We start from the raw sequence: 21,840 nt of genomic DNA on the forward strand, positions 1-21,840 counted from the left end.
GGATATTTACATAGTCTCAAAGCATCTTTCCACAAGATACTAATTAATTAAAAAGGGGGAAGGAAAGACTAATTCTACATTTGGGTAACTTGGCATGAACTACCTTAATTAAGTGATGAAAATTAATATCACCAGTAACAGGACAATCAGCAGCATGTGTCTCCTAATAGGATGTGCTAGAAAGACACCGCACCACTGCTGTGTTTTTCTACCACAAGTGTGCAACCTGAATCTAAGAAAACATTGTTATTGTTGTCAGTTGCTATCAAGTTGATGCCGACTCATGGTGACCTCATGTGTGTAGAGTAGGACTGCTCTATAAGGTTTTCAAGGCTGTGACCTTTTGGAAGCAGATCACCAGGCCTGTCTTCCAAGGAGCTTTTAGGTAGGTTTGAACTGCCAACCTTTCGGCTAGTAGTCGAGTGCTTAACCATTTGTGCCATCCAGAGACTCCTCGTAAAAATATTAGACAGACCCAAATCGTGGGACAGTCTACAAAACAAATGGCCTATACTCTTCAAAAATGTCAAGACCAAGAAAGGTTAAGAAGACTGAACAGACATGACAACCAAATGTAATGTGTGATTCTGGATTGGATCATGGATCAGGAAAAGAAACAGGATGTATCTTTTGAAAATATCAAAGTCATGAAAGTCAAAGAAAGTCTGAGGAACTGTTCCAGATTAAAGGAAATTTGGACGATGGAATGTAATACATTATCCCGGATTTTCCTTTAGTATAAAAATATATTGTGACAACTGGTAAGAACGGAATAAAGCCTGAAGATTAAATATTACTATTATATCAAAGTTAATTTCTTAATTTTTATATTGTACTACGCTTACGAATGTCCTTGTTTTTAGGAATACATTGAAATATTTATGAATAAAAGGACATGGTGTCTACAAGTTACCCTCAAATGGTTTAGAAAAACTGCGTGTGTGGAGAGAGCAAGGATAAAGCAAATGTGGTAAAATGTTAGCATTTGGGAACACAGTCTCTAAGAATTTTCTACACTATTCTTGCAATTTCTGTATATACGAAATTATGTCAAAATAAGAAGTTAAAAGAAAAACATATAAGGTCTGGTATTTTCTTAAATCTCAAGTCTCTCTTCCTCTTTCATCTGATCCTTCTCTTTGTTCTGCCCTCACTATCTCTGTCCTGGCTTAATTTGGATTCTACTCCCAGTAGGCTCCTTCCTAGAAGAGAGCTTCAGCTGGTTTATAGTTAGAGTTCATAGGACCCAGATTGCTTGGGAGTGAAAAGGGGAGGACAATAAAAACAGAAGCAGAATCAACATCACAGCAATCTGGCCCAACATGCTGACAGACAACCAGCCCTACAAGTTTCAAATTCAAAGAGCCTCACAGTCTTTTATAGGATGATAAGCAAGTGACACTCCCTATGATAAACCTGAGGCTTTACAGAGCCCAGAAAACAACTTTAACAAATAGGGAAATGTGTATTATTTTTTTAATAAATATTTTCATTCAAAATGTCAACATAAAAAAGCTGAATAAACCTATACGATCAGGAGAGTGAAAATCTCAAGACTGCAGACAGGCAAAATTTTCCTGCTGCAATATCACCATCATGTCTTGATAGAAAGTATTTTATGACCTTCTGGGGCTTCGAGGGTCTTCTTATTCTGCTCACACCACCCGATGGGGTAGAGGTCGGTCTTCCTGATGTCACACCAGAAGTCTGCTCTCCGGTCCTCCCCGTAGCCATCGTAGCGGAGGAGGAGCAACTGCTCACAGGCGGTAATGACGGTGGCAACCCAGAAGGTCTCAGGATCTGCCTTTACAGCCACCTCCAATTTCATCCCAGGAGCAAATCCATTCTGTAGACGTGTGTCCACCTGAACAGGGAAATGTTATTAGCCATCAGACAAGTCTCTCAAATATCTCTTGGGCCAAATTCTTTTTCAAGACTTAACACTTCTCAAGTACTAAATGCAATAAAATCTTATTACGGGAAACCTGAGAAATTCCAGTTCTAACTCACAGGAATGATCCAAACAAAACAGAACAGCAATGCTGTTCCACCTGGCACTGAAGAAAAGTAAGTTTAATAGAATTCGATACTTTCAACAAAGCAGTCTATTATGATTACAGAAAATGTTTTCCATAAAGCATATAAATCACTAAATGTTCACCATTTTAACAGCTTTCAACACGTTAAGTTCTCCAGAGTGATTTCTTGACCACTCAGAAGAAAATTTATGAGACTGAAAAAGGAAAAGGGCAAAAATAAGCTATAAAGATAGTAGATTAATATAATCTGTACGTATGTATGGATCTATACTTTCCAGTTTGCCAAAAGCAATCTGTGTTTATACCTGTTATTCTTAAGTAATTAACTAGTAATGCACCTTTCTCTCTCAAAAATGTCCCAATTTAGATGATAAATTATATGGTCACAAAGGTATGGGTTCCAATTCTGGAACTACTTTATGTGTATACTGAAATTAAGTATCTTGTGGACAATAAGGGCCAGGTTTCTCACTGTAGGAGAAATAAGTTACAGATAATGAAGAAGACTAGAATGAATCCTGTGATGTTGGCTGGGAATCAGAGGTATTAGAATGAGCTCATGATGACTGATAGATATTAAATAGACAGGCATATAAAGTATGAACACGTATGTGTATGTTAAATATTCATATAAAAACCCACTGCCGTCAAGTAGATTCCAGCTCATAGTAACCCTACAGGACAGAGGAGAACTGCTCCATAGGGTTTCCAAGGCTATAATCTTTATGGAAGCTTACTGCCACAACTTCCTCCCACAGAGCAGCTCATAGGTTCAAACTGCCGACCTTTTGATTAGCAGTTGAGCATTTAACCCCTGCGTCACCAGTGCTCTTTCTTCAAAGTTCCAGTACCTGTTATTTTAGAGGTATTTCTTGTAAGCAGCATATAGTTGGATTTCGTGGTGTTTTATATAGTCTGATGATCTCTGCTTTTAAATTGGAGGATTTGGTCCATTTATAATTAATGGAATATTTTGGGGGTATATCTACCATTTTATTTTTGCATTCTATTTGTCATAAATTTAATTTTTTAATAAATATAAGATCATTCAGGGTTATCTATTTCTTCTTCAGAGAACTTTGGCAGTTTGTATCTTTCAAAGAATTTGTCCATTTTATCTAAGCTGTCAAGTTTATGAGCAAAGAGTTGTTTGTAATATTCCCTTATTATTCTTTTCATGTCTGTAGAGTCTGTAGTGATGTCCCCTCTTTTATCCTTAATAATTGTAATATTTATCTCCTCCCTTTCTTCTTGGTAGTCTGCACAGAGGTTTGTCAATTTATTGATCTTATCAAAAACCAACTTTCCTTTTCACTGATATTCTCTATTTTTCTGTTCTCAATAACACTGATATTTACTTTCGCCTTTTTCATTTACTTTTTTTCTGCTTGACTGAGTTTAATTTGTTCTTCTTTTTCTACTTTCTTAATATGGAAGCTTAAATCATTAATTTGAGACCTTCCACCTTTTTTAATACAAGCAGTTAATGATGTATTCTTTCTCAGCACTGCACTAGCTGCATCCCACAAATTTTGATGCTGTATCTTCACTTTCATTCAATTAAACATATTTTCTAATTTCCCTTGTGCTTTCTCTTTGATCCATTGTGTTGTTTAATTTCCAAACACTTGGGGGTTTTTTGAACATGTTTCTATTATTAATTTCTAGTTTGATTCTAACATGGTCTGATAAGATGATCTGCATGATTTCAATTCTTTTAAATTTTTTAAGGTTTTATAATAATCCAGAATATGGTCTATTTTGTAAAATCTTCCACATGCATCTAAAAAAAAAAAAATTTTTTTTTTTGTATTCTGCTGCTAAGTGGAGTGTTCTATAAACATGACCTACATAAGGTTGGTTGATGGTGTTATTCAGGACTTCTAAATCCTTGTTGGTCTTATGAATACTTGTTTTATCTACTACTAAGACTACTGAAATTTCTAACTATAACTGCAGATCTGTGTAGTTTTCTTTTCAGTTCTATAGTTTTTCTTTCATGTATTTTGAATCTGTTGTTAGATGCATACACATTGAGGGCTGTAATGTCTTCTTGATGAACTGATCCTTTGATCATTATATAACGTCTCTCCTTATCCCTGGTAACAGTTGTTTTCTATAGTCTACTTCCTCTCATAATTTCTTCTGATCGGTGTTTGCATCGCATATCTTCCTCCATCTTTCTTCTTTAAACTTACCTACATATTTATATTTAAGCTGTGTTTGTGTAAATAGCACATAGTTGGACCTTGTTTTTTTTTAATCAAATGTGACAATATCTGTTTTTTAAGTAGTGTGCTAAGGCTATTTACATTTAATGTATTTATTAACGCGGTTGGATTAAACTCTAAATGTTGCTACTGGTTTTCTATTTATACCATCTTCATTTTTTCTTTTTTCCTTTTTCTGTCTTCTTTTATCTAATGAAGCAGCCCTGGTGGCACAATGATTAAGTGCTCAGCTGCTAACAAAAAGGTCAGTGGTTCAAACCCACCAGCAGCTTCACGGGAGAAAAGACCTGGCCATCTGCTCCCATGAAGATCTCAGCCTAGGAAACCCTATGGGGAAGTTCTATTCTGTCCTATAGGGTCACAATGAGTCAGAATCGACTCGATGCCACATAACACTGTTCAATGAATATTTTTTTATAATTCTGTTTGATCTTAACTATTGGGTTATTATTTTTACTTCTATTTTGAAAAATTTTAATGGTTGCTCAAGGGTCTAAGATATGCATCTTTAATTAATTGCAGGCTACTTACAAGTAACAGTATACAGCTGCACATGGAGCACAGAAGCCTTACAACCATATGCCCCCAAATCCTCCCTCCCATTCTTATACTACTATAGTCATGTATTTTATTTTTCCATACACTATAAGCACACAATACATTGCTAATTTTGCTTCACAGTTATCTTTTAGAAATATTAAAAATAAGGAAAAAATCAAATTTATATCTATTTTCATTTATGCCATTTCTATCATTCTTTCTTAAGATCCAAGTTTCTATCTAATATCAAATTCCTTCTTATGAACTTCTTTTATTATGTTTTATTGTTAAAAATATATATAACGAAACACTTGCCAATTCAACATTTTTTTATGAGTACAATTCAGTGACATTATGTTCACTATGTTGTATAACCATCACCACTATACATTTACAAATTTTTCCATCACCCTTAACAAAAACTCTGTGTCCCCTAAGCAATGACTTTCACTTACCCCCTCCCTCCTGTCCCTGGTAACCACTAATAAACTTTGGTCTCTGTACGTCTGCCTATTCTACATATTTCATATACGTGGGATCATACTATGTGTTCTTTAGTGACTGATTTATTTCACTCAGCTCAAAGTTTTCAAGGTTCATCCATATTGTAGCACGTACCAGGACTTTACTTCTCTTCATGGTCGGAGCCCTGGTGACACAGTAGTTTAGAGCCCAGGCTGATAACCAAAAGGTCGGCAGTCCAAATCCACCAGCCACTCCTTGGAAACCCTACAGGGGCAGTTTTACTCTGTCTTATAGGATCACTATGAGTTGGAATCAACTTGACAGCAATGGGTTTTGTTTTGTTTTTTATAGTCAAGCAATAATCCATTCCACCACCTATCAGTTCATTATACTGTTATGGTCTATGAGTTATTACAGTGATGGAAGCTACGTCATCAGTATTATACCAGCAGGATCACCCACGGTGGCCAGTCTCCAGAAGAGCTTCCAGACTAAGAAGGCATGGCAATCTACATCCAAAAATTAGCCAATTAAATCCCTATGGATCCCAGAGTACTGTCTAAGACTTTGACTTGCTTACTTTGAATACATCGTCAGGAGGGAACAATTTGCTACAGAAGGGCATCATGTCTGGCAAAGCTGAGGGCCAGCGATCGTGAAGATGTCAGAGGATGAGCCAACGGTTTGTTCTATTACATACGGGGTCAAAGTGAGTCAGAGCCAACTCAACTGCAACTACAACAATATTCCACTGAATGTATGCACCCCATTTTGTTTATTCATCTGCTGACGGACATTTAGGGTGTTTCCACCTTTTGGCTATTATGAATACTGCTGCAATAAACATCTGTGTACAACTATCTGTTTGCTATCGGTTCTTCCGAGTACAGACCTAGACATGGAATTTCTGGGTCATATGGTAATTCTGTGTTTAACTTGTTGAGAAATTACCAGTTTTCCACAGCAGATGCACCATTTACAATCCCACCAGCAATTCATGAGGGTTCCAATGTTTCCACACCCTCACTAAAACCTGTTGTGTTCTCCTTTTTTTTTTTTTAAATGACTGCCATCTTGGTAGGAGGTGAAGTTGTAAAGCTGTTTGCATTTCTCTAATGACTAATGAGGTCCCTAGGTGGTGCTAATGGTTTGCACTCAACTCCCAACCTAAAGGTCAGAGGTTCAAACCCACCTAGTGGTACAGCATAAGTCAGGCCTGATGATCTGCTTCTTTAATTTCTTTTGCGAATGTGTTACAGTTTCAGTCCATGAGTCTTTTGTTTCCTTGGTTAAATTTATTCCTGGTATTTTATTCTTTTAGCTGCTACTGTAAATGGAATTAATTTTCTTTTCAGAACATTGTTTGCTGATGTACAGAAATCCAACGGACTTCTGTGTGTTGATCTTATTTCCTGCCACTTTGATGAATTCATTTATTAGCTCTAGCAGCTTTCTTGTTGATTCTTTCTTTGGTATTTCCAAATTTAGGAACATGTCATCTGTGAAAAGAGATAATTTTACTTCTTCCTTTCCAATTTGGATACTTTTATTTCTTTTTCTTGACTAATTGCTCTGGCGAGGACTTCCAGTACAGTACTGAATAGCAGTGGTGAGAGCAGGAATACTTGTCTTGTTCCTGGTCCTACGGGGAAGGCTTTCAGTGTTCTCCATTAAGGATGATATTAACCAAAAAACCAAACTAAACCTATTGCTGTAGAGGCGATTCTGACTCATAGAAACCCTATAGGACAGAGTAGAACTGTCCCATACATTTTCCAAGGAGCACCTGGTGGATTCAAACTGCCGACCTTTTGGTTAGCGGCCACAGCTCTTAACCTCTACGCCATTAGGATTTCCAGGTATGATATTAGCTATGCGACTCGACAGCCAAGGGGTTCTCCCCCACCCCCAAAAAAGTACGATATTAGCTATTGGTTTTTCATAAATGTCCTTTATCAGATTAAGGAATTCCCCTTCTATTCTTAGCTTGTTGGGTGTTTTATAATAACGAAAAAAAAAAAAAATGAAAGGTGTTGGATTTTTGTCAAATACCTTTTCTGTCTTACTTGAAATGATCTATGGTTATCTTCCTTTGTTCTACCAATGTAACGTGTTGGTTGATTTTCTAATGTTGAACCACCTTTGCATTCCTGGGATAAATCTCACTTGATCATGGTGTATATTGGTCTGTAGTTTTCTTGTGGTGTCTTTGGCTTTGGTATTAAGATGTGTTTCCCTCTCTTCTATTTTTGGGGAAAGTTAAAGGATTGGAGTCACTTCTTCCATAAGTGTCTATGAGAATTCTCTAGTGAAATCATCTAGTCCAGGACTTTTTTTTGTCGGGAGGCTTTTGATTAGTAATTCAATCTCTTCACTTGTTATGGGTCTGTTGAGATTTATTTCCTCTTGAGTCAATTAAGGAAGTTTATGTGTTTCCAAGAATTTCTCCATTTCATCTAAGTTATCTAATTTCTTGGTGACAACGTTCATAGTATTCTCTTATGACCCTTTTTATTTCTGGAGGGTCGGTTGTAATGTCCCCACTTTTCATTTCTAATTTTAGATATCTGCATCTTTTCTCTTCTTTTATTCTAGCTAAAGGTCTGTCGATTTTATTTATTTTTTCAAAGAACCAACTTCTGGTTTCGTCATTCTCGCTATTGTTTTTCTATGCTGTATTTCACCTTGTCTGCTCTGATCTCTGTTATCTCCTTCCTTCTGGTAGCTTTGGGCTCTGTTTGCTCTTCTCTTTAGTTCCTCAAGTTGTCAAGTTAGGTTGTTGATTTGAGATCTTTCTTTTTTTTTAATGTAGGTACTTACTGCTATAGATTTCCCTCTAAGCACTGCCTTCACTGCATCCCATAAGTTTTGGTATGTTGTGCTTTTCCTTTCATTCAATTCTAAATATTTTCTGATTTTTCTCTTGATTTCTTCCTTGACCCAATGGTTGCTAAATAATTGTTGCCGTTGAGTTGATTCAATTCCTAGCGACCCTGTAAGACAGAGTAGAACTGCCCCAGAGGGTTTCCAAAGAGCGGCTGGTGGATTCAAACTGATAGTTACCAGCGGAGCTCTTAACCACTATGACACCAAGGCTCCGGTTGTTTAATAGTATGTTCTTTAATTTCCACGTATTTGTGTATTTTCCAGTTCTCCTTCTGTTATTAATTGCTAGTTTCATTCCATCATGATCCAAGAAGATGGTTTGCGTGATTTAAATCTTTTTAGATTTATCTAGTCTTGTTTTGTGACCTAACACATGGTCTATCCTGGAGAATGATCCACGTACACTGGAGAAGAACGTATACATCGTGCTGTTGTCGGGTGGACTTCGGTCTAGCTGGTTAAAGGCATTGTTGAAATCTTCAGTTTCTTTACTGACCTACTTTATAGATGTTCTGTCCATTATTGAAAGCAGTATATTAAAGCCTCCAACTATTACTGTAGAACTGTCTATTTACTCCTTCAATTTTGTCAGTGTTTGCTTTATATATTTTGAGGCTCTGATGTTAAGTGCATATATATTTATAATTGTTATACTGTCTTCATGAATTGATTCTTCTTTGTCTCTTTTAACAAAATTTTGACTTACAGTCTATTTTGTCTGATATTAAAATTGCCACCCCAGATCTCTTTTGGTTAGTATTTGCATGGAGGATTTCTTCCCCACTCTTTCGCTTTCAACCTTTTTGTTTTATGGGGTCACTATGAGTTGGAATCGACTTGACGGCACTGGGTTTTTTTTTTTTTAAATCTCTTATTGACATCATATACTTGGATTATTTTTTTATCCACTCTGCCACTATGGCTTTTAATCATTTAATCCATTTACACTGATGGTAATTACCAATAAGGAAACACTTGCTTCTACCATTTTGTTATTTGTTTTTTTGGCTCTTATACCTTCTTTGCCCTCATTTCTTCCAGTACTGCCAACATTTGTGTCTGTTGATTATTTTTTTAGGCTGGACCATTTCAATTCCCTTCTCTTTCCCTTTTCTGTATATATATTTTTAGATATTTATGGTTAACATGAGGATTACATATAACATCTTACATTTATAATGATCTTTTAAAATTGACACCAACTGAACTTCAGTAACATACTAAAACTCTGTACTGCTTCTCCTTCCCCACCCATTTATGTTGTTGTCATGACCTTATTACATCTTTATACAACATGTGCCCTGTAACATAAATTCACACTTACCGTATTTTTACACTAATAACATCCACCTTCTGCATCTGTTTGCCGGCCGTAGCCTCCCCCTGCAGAGCATTTTCGTAAACACGCTATGCTAATTGTTTCTACAGCTGCATGTGGAACAGCACTGACATAGCAGCGCTTGTGATAGTGTGTCACGGGTGGAGGGTGCAGCCGGCAAACAAATGCAGAGGGTGCACGTTATTTGCATAAAAATACAGTATTTTAATATGCCTATCGTTATACAGCATGAATGATGTAACAACTAGAATTATCAACCAAAAGTACCTTTAAACTGGCCCTAATATTTGCCCATAAAATTACCTTTAATGGAGGTCTTTTTTCCCTTTGTATGGCTTAGAGTTACTGTCCTGTGTCCTTTCTATCTGAAGGCCTCTCTTTAGTATCTTCTGTTAAGGCATGTCTATTGGTAATGACCTCTGTCATGCATTGAGCTGTGTTCCCCAAAAATGTGTATCAATCTGGTTAGGCCATGATTCCCGGTACTGTGTGATCGTCCACCATTTTGTCATCTGATGTGATTTTCCCATGTGTTGCAAATCCTACCTACACGATGTTAATGAGGTGGGATTAGCAGCAGTTATGTTAACGAGACAGGCAGGACTCAATCTACAAGATTAGGTTGTGTCTTAAGTCAATGTCTTTTGAGATATAAAAGAAAAGTGAGTGAGATATAAACGAGAGAAGCAAGCAGAGAGACATGGGGACCTCATAACGCCAGGAAATAAGAGCCAGGAGAATAGGCCGCCCTTTGGACCCAGGGTCCCTGTGCTGAGAAGCTTCTCAATCAGGGAAGGTTGATGACAAGGGCCTTCTTTCCCTCAGTGCCGACAGAGGGAGAAAGCCTTCCCCTTGGAATTAGCATCCTGAATTTGGGCTTCTAGCCTCCTGGACTGTGAGAGAATAAATTTCTCTCTGTTAAAGCCATCCACTTGTGGTATTTCTGTTATAGCAGCACTAAATGACTAAAACAACCTCCCTCAGCTTTTATTTTGGCATTTCTTAACTTTTTCCTCATTCTTGAAAGACAGTTTTGCCAGACATAGTATTCTTGATAACAGTTATTTCTTTTGGCACTTTAAATACGTCATTCCACTGCCTTCTGGTCTCCAAGGTTTCTCAGGGGACACTGTCATTTAATCTTAAGCATCCTCTGTATATGACAATTTGCTTCTCCATTGTTGCTTTCAGGATTCTCTGTCTTTGCTTTTTGAGAGCTTGATCATAACGTATATTGGTGTGGATGTCTTTTGAGTTGGAGTTCACTTTACTTCTTGCGTTTGTAAACTGATTTTGAAAGTTTTCTGTTATTTCTTTAAATATTCTCTTTTTCTCACTTCCTTCTGGGATTTCCATTTTGCATACGTTAGTTCACTTGATGGTGTCCCACATTTCCATTAAGCTATGTTCAGCAGTCTTGAGCCTTCTCTCATCAATCTTCAGACATCACAGCTTCAATCACTTTACACGCTAGTTCATTGGTTCTTCCAGCTCAAATCTGCTGCTAAGTCCTACCAATGAGTGTTTAGTTCAGTTATTATATCTTTTAGTTCCTGTATTTCTACTTGATTTCTTTTTCTATTGTCTATTTCTTTATGTTCTCATTTGTTCATGCACTGTCTTCTGAATTTCCTTTAGTTTTTTTTTAGTTTGTTTAATATCATTGTATTATAGTTTTCCAATCTGTTCATTATCCGGGTTTCCAAAGGGATGATTTCTTTCCCTTTGCCTTGTTCTTTTGCGTGGGTCATCATTTCAAATTCCTTTGTGTGCCCTGTGATTTTTTGTTGAATCTGGGACATCAGAGTATTCAATGTGTTAGCTTTCTCAATTCCTCCATATACATGGTGTGTTCAAAATCACTAATTCTTGACAAAACACTTAGATGGGGGTAGTTTTCCCACTTCGCTCACTGCTCCCACCCTTAGCCTGTGAGATCTCTGATTCAAGCCAGATCGAGGTCTCAGTTCTTCAGCAGTTCTTAAACCAATCTGAAAACCCACACTGATCAATGTGCCCTCAGCCAGGCACACCCTTCAGTCCCTGCTCACTGCTTTCTCCCCCGCTCTGTGAGATTTATCATTCAGGCCATACCAAGGCCCCAGAACGTCAAGCCACACCCAGACCAGTGAGGACATATACCCTGAACAGTCCACAAGGAAGACCTGCCCTATTTCCTTCAGAGCCAGAGATGTGTGCCCTTCTTAGCACACAAGTTCTTCTACCATTTGAAATCCATCTTTATCTTTTTTCAGTTTGCAGTTCCTTGCTGCCATCTTTTACATTTTCAGGGCTCTTACAGGATATAGATTTATAATTGCTTTTGTTGGTGGTTTTGTGGGAAGGGTTGGAACCCTAGACCTGCTCATGCTGTCACCCTCCCAGCACCCTCCCCTTTAATATTTTTTTTGCAGGGCAGGTCTCCTGGTGATTAATTCTCTCAGTTTTTATTTTCCTGAAAAAGTCTATTTCTGCTTCATTTTGGGAAGAAATTTTTGCTGGGTATGGAATTCCGGATTGACAAGCTTTTTTCTTTCAATACTTTAAAGATGTCGTTCCACTGTCTACTGGCTTCCATGATTTGCTATAATTATTGTTTGTTCCTTTGTTTGTATTGTGCTGTTTTTTTAACTGCCTTCAAGATTTTCTCTCCCACTTTGGTTTTCAGCAAAATCATGTACCTAGGTGGATTTTGTCTCTTTGTGCATTTCTTTAGTATTTATCCAGCTTTATAGTGTCTGAGCCTCTTTTGAATTTGTGGTATGATGTCTTTCTTTCCTTTAGAAAATTTTCTGCCATTATCTCTCAAATATCTTTTCCTAGGATTCCAATTACATATATGTTAGACTTCTTGATATTGTCCCACAGTTGTTGAGTATTCTGCTCTGTGTCTTCTCTTTTTTATCTTTACATTTCAGTTTGGGTAGTTTCTATTGATCTATCTTCAAATTTGCTGATCTGCTGATCATTCTATGAAAGGCATTTATCATCTCTGTTACCGTGGTTTTTCATTTCTATTATTTCCATTTGGTTCTTTCTAATAACTTCCAACTCTGCTGAAATTCCCTTTCTGTCCATGCATGTTTCCCACCTATCCTACTAGAGCTGTCAACATGTTAATTATAGTTATTTCAAATTTCCTAACAGTTCTAACATCTGGGTCATATCTGAGTCTGGTTATGTTTATTCCTTTGTCTCTTAACAATGTGCTGTTTTTCTCTTGCTTCTTTATGTGCCTCAAATTTTCTGGCTGAAAGCTAAGCATACGGTGCAGAATTGAGGTACATAGTATTTATGCCTAGAAATGGGGTAGTTTCTTCATTTTTCAGGTTTTCATATGGGGAGAGGAGTGGGTTGAATCAATCTAATTAGAAGTGGAGCTGGATTTGAGTGTTATTATTGCTATGGTTATTCACAGTATACCACAGATTTCAAATTCTTGTAGCATTATCTACTGTTTAGGATGTAGGCTCCTTTACCAGAGAGTTTTTCTCAGTATATTCTGCTTCACCCTCAGCTTTAGGTCTTCTCTTTGTACCTGCCCTCAGAAAAGGTCTCTCTCCATGTTGCTGCCTCTCCCCAGCAATATACTGTTCTTGCTCAAGACCTTCTAACCTGGTAGTTAAGGGCATGAGAGGAGGGGTATTCTCTGAGGTTCAGTCTCATCTTAGATAGGCTCTGAGTCCCTGGGTCTTGGGAGTGGGAACTCTGAGAGATCTTATCCCTCCCCCAGCTGTAGGGGATCAGTAATGCTTTTGGCCCATGATGTATTCTTGTGCCTCTCCCAGAAAAAAGTCTTTTCTTTCTTTCTTTCTTTCTTTCTTCCTTCCTTCCTTCCTTCCTCCCTCCCTCCCTCCCTTCTTTCTTTCTGTTCCCCTCACTACAATAGATCTTCACCTATACCCTAGGACAGATAGAGTTTGCATCCTTTCCCCCATCGGCTTAAAGCTTTTGTTCTAGAGGATCCAGGTAGGCCTTAGTTCCTGTCTCATAGTGGGTGCTAATCCATCACCAGGCATGTACCATGAGGAAGGCTTTTTCACTCTCTTAGACCCTTTCTCCCTGCAAATCTGGTTTATGTAATTCTTTTTTCAGCCCAGACTTCCCTCTTATCAAGCCTTTGTTTCAAAGTAGGGCCTATAAAACCCTAGCCAGCAGCCTGCACATCCATCTCCATTGTCCCAAACAAGAGAGCGGAGATTTGAGTCCTACCAGGTTTGTCTGTGATCTGCTAGCCACAGTTATCCCTTCTTAGCATCTTCCTGCACCCCTCCTTGATTTTCACTGTATATGGCAACCCTTCACTATATGCTGTGATCAAATATTACAAATTTGAAAAACTTAAAAAATTTGTAAAAAATTATAATTTTTTGTAATTTTGTAAATTTTTTTTTTCATAATGAAGGTAGTAGAGGGAAGGAAAAGAGAAAAACATTCTAATGTTTTCAAGCGCTCCAACTTAAAGCAACTCTAAACTCTCTAATAATGCTATAGGATTCAAAGGAAAGGGATAAAACCAGTAAAACAAACGCAATTATTGCTTACATGTTTAAAAGACCCATAGGGAACTGCTGTGGACCCTGTGTCTTCTAGATAATCTTCCCAGCTTAATTCCACTTCTTCCACACCAGACCCAGTATCTGAAATTAAAAAGCAAACAAAACAAAAACAGGTGAGCCCAATCAAAGAAAATTCAAGGTACAAAAGCATAAGCTAGTAAACCTAACTTACAGAATTCAGTTCACCCTAAGTTGATTGATTTTACACCAAAGAATTAAGAGTTCTTTTTAAACGATAGGTTCCCATCAGGCATTGATTTTAACGAACCACAGCAACACAGTACTATGCCAGGCTGTTGCCTGCTAGGGTCCTATCTGGAGGTAACCCAAATGGATCATGTAAAGCTGGTTTGAGTGTAAACTACTACAATCATTTTAAAGTGTGATTTAGCTTCTAATGCCATGTATTTGAGATATTTAATAGGCATATCAAACTTAAATTTTCAACCTGATCTGCCTTAGTATTATCCGAGTAAATTATACCACTAGTCAATATTTTGTCTCAATCCCAAAACTGTGGAGTTATTCTTGATTTTGTTCCTTTCTTTCACACCTATAGGGTTAACTTTACCCAAAGAATTTGGTCTTTGCCCTTGATTCCTGAGAGATAACCTCTAAAACCTTGGAATTTCCCCAGTGACTGAGGTTTCCTAGATGAGGGCTCCAAACCACATCTACCTAAGAAGTTAAGCTAATGAGGTGACTCGGGTGGGGGCTGGCCATATCAGAAAGATTCACCATGTGTTATCACCTGACCTCGGAGGTGGAGCGGGGGGCACAATTCAATCAATCATGCCTACATGATAAGGCCCCAGTAAAGGCTCTAGACTCCGAAGCTCCAGGGGCTTCCTGGTTGGTGATAGGTATCAATGCATGCAGGAGAACATCAAGTCCCTTTTTGGGACACGGAAGCTGCGCAGTAGAAACCCTCCCAGTCTTGCCCTCAGCACCTCTTCATTTGTATTCTTTTTGCTATAGTAAAACTGTAATCCTAAGTGTGGCGATTTCTGTGAGTTCTGTGATTCATTCTGGCAAATTACTGAACCTCAGGGAGTAGCAGGAGACAGCAGGTCAGAAGTGAGAGGGGCTTGGTAACTCCTGAGCTTCTAGCTGGTATCCTACAGGAGCAGAGAAAACCCTTGAATCTGTAGCCAGCAGGTCAGAAGTGAGGGGGGACCATGGGAACTCCTAAGCTTATGGCTGGCTCCTCAGTAGAGAGTGAGAAACTCCTGAATTTGTAGCCAGCAGATCAAAATTGAGGGTCTTGTGGCAATCCTCAAGTTTGTGGCTGGTCTCTGAGGTCCTGGGCAAACTTAGCAGTCTAAATGGCTGTGCCCTTTAACAAGATCTGGCCTAGCTCTGGTGGTTAAGGTCAGAGGAAGAAGTACTGCAAGCTGGTGTTAGAACTGAACAGAATTGATTGAATTCTTTCATTTAGTTGGTGTGAGAAGTGGATAGACTGTAGTGATTTCCTAATAGTTGGTGTCAGAGATGTAGGAGTTGATCTTTACAATACCTTATATCCAATCCATTAGGAAATTCAGTAGGTACTACACCTTTAAAAGATCTCAAATCTAATTACTTCTTAACATACCTTTTGCTGCCTCCCTAGTCCAAGCCCTAACCATAATATTTTCACATTTCAATCACACTTAAAATAAAATCTGAAATCCTGGGAGACTGCAAGGCCCTATGTGATCTGCCCCTGGCTACCTACCCTTCCACCTCAACCCCAACCAGTCTCCTGTGGCTCACTACACTCAGGTAACAGTTCCTTGCCATTCTTCTCTAATCATGTGCCTTCTTCGAAGCCTCCACATTTGCTGCTCCCTCAAAGACTCTTCCCCCAGAGTAACCGACTCCTTCATTTCATTCAACTCTCTACTCAAATGTCACCTCTTCAAAAAGTCCTTTCATCAGCATCCACCTAAAACAGAAATTCCAGGCCCTTGCTTTCAATATCTTCATAGCATTCACTCCTACCTGACAGTATACCATATGTCTGTTTCTCTTTTCCATTAGATCATAGGTTTCATGAAGGCAGGAACTTTCTTTTGGTCACTCCTATATGTCTGTCACTTAGACTCTTAGGTATCTGGTACATGGTAGAGACAGTAAATATTTGTTGAATGAGCAAAGATTCAAATACTCCACAATCTAATAATCCCAATTCAGGTGAACTGTAAGAGCAAGGATCATTGTTTTGCCAACTGATGTATCCTCACTACCCAGAACAATGCTTGGCACATGGTAAACTCTCAGTCAACAGCTGGTAAATGAGAACATTCTAGGGAAACCCAGGCTTCACACAAACACAGGGAGACAAACACAAAAATGCTTACCACTGCAGTGTTTGCAATAGCAACAACTGGAAAGAATCACTAGGGGAATAGATAAAAATTATGGTAATCCTACTATAAAATAGTACTATGCAGGCATACGTCAGAGATATTACAGGTTGGGTTCCAGACCACTGCAATAAAGCAAATATCTCAATAAAGGGCGTCACACGAATTTTTTGGTTTCCCAGTGCACATAAAAGTTATGTTTATAGGATACTGTAGTCTATTAGGAGCCATAGTGACACAGTGGTTAAGAGGCTGGCTGCTAATTAAAAAGGTCGCCAGTTTGAGTACACCAGCTGCTCCTTTGGAAACCCTATGGGTCAGTTCTACTCTCTCCTATAGGGTCGCTATGAGTCGGAATCGACTTGATGGCAATGAGTTTGGTAGTCTATTAAGTCTACAACAGCATTATGTCTAAAAAAACAATTAAAAAATACTTCATTGCTAAAAAGTGCTAACCAACCATCATCTGGGACTTCAGTGAGTCATAATCTTTTTGCTGGTGGAGGCTCGCTGATAGCTGCTGACTCATCAGGGTGGTGGCTTCTGAAGGCTGGGGTGGCTGTGGCAACTTCTTAAAATAAGAAAACAACGAAGTTTGCCACATTGATTCACTTTCCCTTTCACGAAAGATTTCTCTACAGAATGCGATGCTATTTGATAGCATTTTACCCAGAGCAGAATTTCTTTCGAAATTGGAGCCGATCATCTCAAACCCTGCCACTGTTTTATCAACTAGGTTAATGTAATATTCTAAATCCTTGGTTGTCATTTCAACAATGTTCACAGCGTCTCCACCAGGGGTAGATTCCATCTCAAGAAACCACTTTCTTTGATCATCCTTAAGAAGCAACTGCTCATCTGTTAAAGCTTTATCCTGAGATTGCAGCAATTCAGTCACATCTTCAGGCTCCACTTCTAGTTCTCTTGCTATTTCTACCGCATCTGCAGTTATTCCCTCCACTGAAGTCTTGGACCCCTCAAAGTCATCCATGAGGGTTGGAATCAACTTCTCCCAAACTCCTATTAATGTTGGTATTTTGACCTCCTCCCATGAATCCCAAATGTTCTTAATGACATCTAGAATGGTAAATCCTTTCCAGAAGGTTTTCAATTTACTTTGCGCAGATTCATCAAAGGAATCACTATGGCAGCTACAGCCTTATGAAATGTATTTCTTTTTTCTTTTTCTTAATTAATATGCTTTCTGATATTTATTGGGGTTAAAAGTGGTGCTATTCTGAAGTAGATTTTCCATTAGAGTTTGTCAAATGCTAAGTAACCATTCTTAAGAGTGTTTAGTCTTTCTTTTTTGTTGCACTTTAGATGAAGGTTTACAGAGCAAACTAGCTTCTCATTAAACAGTCCACATATTGTTTTATGACGTTGGTTAACAACCCCATAACACGGCGACACTCTCCCTACATGACCTTGGGTTTCCTATTACCAGCTTTCCTGTCCCCTGCTGCCTTCTGGTGCTTACCCCTGGGCTGGTGTGCCCCTTTAGTCTCATTTTGTTTTATGGGCCCGTCTAATCTTTGGATGAAGGGTGAACCTCAGAAGTGACTTCATTACTGAGCTAAAAAGGTGTCCAAGGGCCGTACTCTCGGAGTTTCTCCAGTCTCTGTCAGGCCAGTAAGTCTGGTCTTTCTTTGTGAGTTTGAATTTTGTTCCACATTTTTCTCTAGCTCTGTCTGGGACCCTCTATCGTGATCCCTGTCACAGCAGTCAATGGTGGTAGCCACACACCATCTAGTTGTACTGGACTCAGTCTGGTGAAGGCCATGGTAGTTGTGGTCCATTACTCCTCTGGACTAATCTTTCCCTTGTGTCTTTAGTTTTCTTCATCCTCTCTTACTCAAGAAGGGGTGAGATCAGTGGAGTATCTTAGAGGCCACTCACAAGCTTTTAAGATTCCAGACACTACTCACCAAAGTAGAATGTAGAACTTTTTCTTTATGAACTGTTATGCTAATTGAGTTAGGTGTTCCCCGAGACTATAGTCCCCACAGCCCAAAATGTATTTCTTAAATAATAAGACTTAAAAGTCGAAATTACTCCTTGATCTATGGGCTGCAGAATGATGTTGTGTTAGCAGACATGAAAACAACATTCATCTCCTTGTGCATCACCATCAGAGTGACCGGGTGCACTGTCAATGAGCAGTAATATTTTGAAAAGAATCTTTTTTTCTGAGCACGTCTCAACAGTGGGCTTAAAATATTCAGTAAACCATGCTATAAACAGATGCGCTGTTATCTAGGCTTTGCTGTTCCATTTACAGACCACAGGCAAAGTAGATTTATCATAATTCTTACGGGCCCTAGAATTTTTGGAATGGTAAATGAGCACTGGCTTGAACTTAAAGTCACCAGCTGCATTAGCCCCTAATAAGAGAGTCAGCTGGTCCTTTGAAGCTCTGAAGCCAGGCACTGACTTCTCCTTGCGAGCTATGAAAATCCTAGATGGCACCTTCTTCCAATACAAGGCTGTTTCATCCACATGGAAAATCTGTTGTTTAGTGTAGCCACCTTTATCAATTATTTTACCTAGATGTTCTAGATAACTTGCTGCTTCACCTTATGCTTTTATGTTAAAGAAATGGTTTTTTCCTTACACCTCATGAACCAACCTCTGCTAGCTTCCGACTTTTCTTCTACAGCATCCTCAACTCTCTCAGCCTTCACAGAATTGAAGAGAGTCAGGGCCTTGTTCTGGATTAGGCTTTGGCTGAAGGGAATGCTAAGGCTGGTTTGATCTTGTATCCAGACCACTAAAACTTTCTCCATTTCAGCAATAATGCTGTTTCACTTTCTTATCATTCATGTGTGCACTGGAGTAGCACTTTTAATTTACTTCAAGAGCTTTTCCTTTGCATTCACTACTTGGCTAACCTTAAGCTCAATCATCTCTAGCTTTTGATTTAAAGTGAGAGACGTGCGACTCTTCCTTTCACTTAACATTTAGAGGCCATTGTAGGGTTATTAACTGGCCTAATTTCGCTATTGTCATGTCTCCAGGAATAGGGAGGCCTGAGAAGAGGGACAGAGACAGGACAATGGCCTGTCAGTGGAACAGTCCGAACACACACAACATTTATCGGTTAAGTTCAGTCTTACGTGGGCACAGTTTATGACACCTCAAAACAATTACAATAGTAACATCAAAGATCACTGATCACCATAATAAATATAATAATCGTGAAAATGTTTGAAATATTGCAAAAATTACCAAAATGTGACTCAGAGACATGAAGTGAGTATATGCTATTGGAAAAATGGCACCAATAGACTTGCTCAACACAGGGCTGCCACAAACCTTCAATTTGTAAAAAACTTAGTATCTGTGAAGCTCAATAAAATGAGGTATGCCTGTACAGCAGGTGAAATGAATGAACTAATACTAACATAGATAAACCTAAAAAAAAAAAAAAAAAAAAAAGTCACAGAAAAAAGTAAGTACAGAATGAAAAGTACAGCAAGATAGAATTTAGGTTTCAAAACAACACTTTGCAGTACAATGTTCACAAATACATGTATACTAATAAAACAAGGATGGGAAGACTACTTATCAGCTTCAACAGTATTGCCCCTGGGGATGGGGCGGGGGGAAAAACAAACCAGGATTAGAAGGGAGCTACAAAGAAGGCTTAAACTATTACGCTTTGTTTCTTTAAAAGAATGGAAGCAAATATTGGGCAATATTAACATTTATTAACTCTTCACGGGGTAGGCACCTGGCTGTTTGTTATACTGTTTTCCATACATTTCTATGTATTTGAAATTTTTCATTAGAAATACAGCAAACCAATAAAGACTGCCCTGAGACCATCCTAGAAGCACAGTTGAGTACACAGTCCATTTCTATTACTAAAACATAACAGAATCAGGCATTCATGGCCCTTAGCAAGGACCTAGCTCTCGAAAAGCTTGCTAATTTAAAAATAAACAACAGTAAAAATGATGAACTAAGGACTAAAATCTCTCATATATTGAAAACTACCAAAAACCAAGAAGAAACGAGACTAATGATCTGATGGAAAAATGAGTAAAATATATGAAAAGACAGTTTATAAAAAAGAAGCGCAAATTGTCCTCAAACATATGAGAAGATGCACAAATTGACTCATAAGAAGAGAAATGCAAATTAAAACTATGTTCATAGATCAGATCGGAAAAAAATCCAAAGTTTGACAACACACTCTGTGGTGAGACTGTACTTAAAAAACAGGTAATGTATGATACAACCCCTCTGGAAGAGAAGTTGGCAATATCTAGCAGAATTACATATCCCAATCCCAAAGATATGCTGGCAAAAATACAAAAAGACTTATTTACAAGGCTCTTCCTTGCATCAGTATTTGTAATACCAAGACTAGAAACAACCCAAATGTCAATCAATAGGAAGCGGGTTGAATAAACTATGCTACATCCACACAACGCTGTACCATACAACTATAAACAGAAATGAGGTCCATCTCTACATATTGAAGTGAAATATAATCTCTAGAATCTATTAAGTGAAAACAGTAAACTATAGAGCAGTTTTCATTTTATCCCTACATTTTCTATAAGGAGCCAAAAACCAAACTAAACTCATTGCCATCGAGATGATTCCGACTCATGGCGACCTTACAGAACAGAGTAGAACTGTTCCCTAGGGCTTCCAAGGAGCAGCTGGCCAGTGGATTCAAACTGCCAACTTTTTTGGTTAGCAGCCAAGCTCTTAATTACTATGCCACCAGGGCTCCTCTATAAGGTGGGGGGGGGGGGTATAAATATTTACATATTTAAATACTCATACATAGTTGTTTATATTTTTTAAATGAGCAATGGAAAAATTAACTTAAAAGTAATAAAACTGATACTGTATATGGAGAAGGAGAAAAAAGACATACAGTATCAGGTTGAAAGTAGGAATATACCTTGTTATATAATTTTGTCTTTGGAACTATTTGGTTACTTTACACAATTTAGAAACACAAACCAGAAAGAAAAAATTCTAAAAAAATTGAAAGTAATTTGAAACAAATGAGCCCAACTGCTGGTGGCAAAACCACAAAGAAAGAGGGATTCCTTTAAGTCATGCTTCAATGCAAACCCTACAAGGATATATTTAGGGGCAAAAAGAAGTATAAAGAAATCTTAAACTGCACACTGTTATGTTTTTATATTTCAAATGTTGGTGTTGGTATTTTGAAATAATTGCAGGTATATTAAAGGATAAAAACAATTAAGTAATGATATCAATATCACTAAAAATCAACATTTTTCCAAAACAAAAATATAAACACAAAATTCTGTAATTTTAAGTTAAAATTATAAATATTAATTTTAAAAAACCACAATTTTCTTTTCACTTCAAGATACATGCATTTTCTAGCTGTGTCTATGGAGAAGGCCTAAAAGGAATGACAACCTAGTATCAATGAGTACC

General features: G+C 38.0%; 1 protein-coding gene across 5 annotated transcripts in view; it reads right to left on the minus strand.

Annotated features, from left to right (window-relative positions):
* Nucleotides 1–21,840, minus strand: part of SFMBT1 (Scm like with four mbt domains 1) — a 142,049-nt gene that overhangs the window by 41,331 nt on the left and 78,878 nt on the right. For 4 of the 5 annotated variants that reach the window (XM_049861834.1, XM_049861833.1, XM_049861836.1 and 1 more), the window contains exons 3-4: nucleotides 14,046–14,140; nucleotides 1,624–1,864 (exon numbers count right to left, since the gene is read on the minus strand). In XM_049861834.1, the coding sequence (XP_049717791.1) occupies nucleotides 1,624–1,864; nucleotides 14,046–14,140 (336 nt within the window). Of the gene's footprint in view, nucleotides 1–1,623; nucleotides 1,865–14,045; nucleotides 14,141–21,840 lie in introns of those variants that run through there. The other variant, XM_049861837.1, reaches the window with a different exon arrangement.

The sequence above is a fragment of the Elephas maximus genome, chromosome 20, assembly GCF_024166365.1.
Source record: "Elephas maximus indicus isolate mEleMax1 chromosome 20, mEleMax1 primary haplotype, whole genome shotgun sequence".
Taxonomy (NCBI): Eukaryota; Metazoa; Chordata; class Mammalia; order Proboscidea; family Elephantidae; genus Elephas; species Elephas maximus.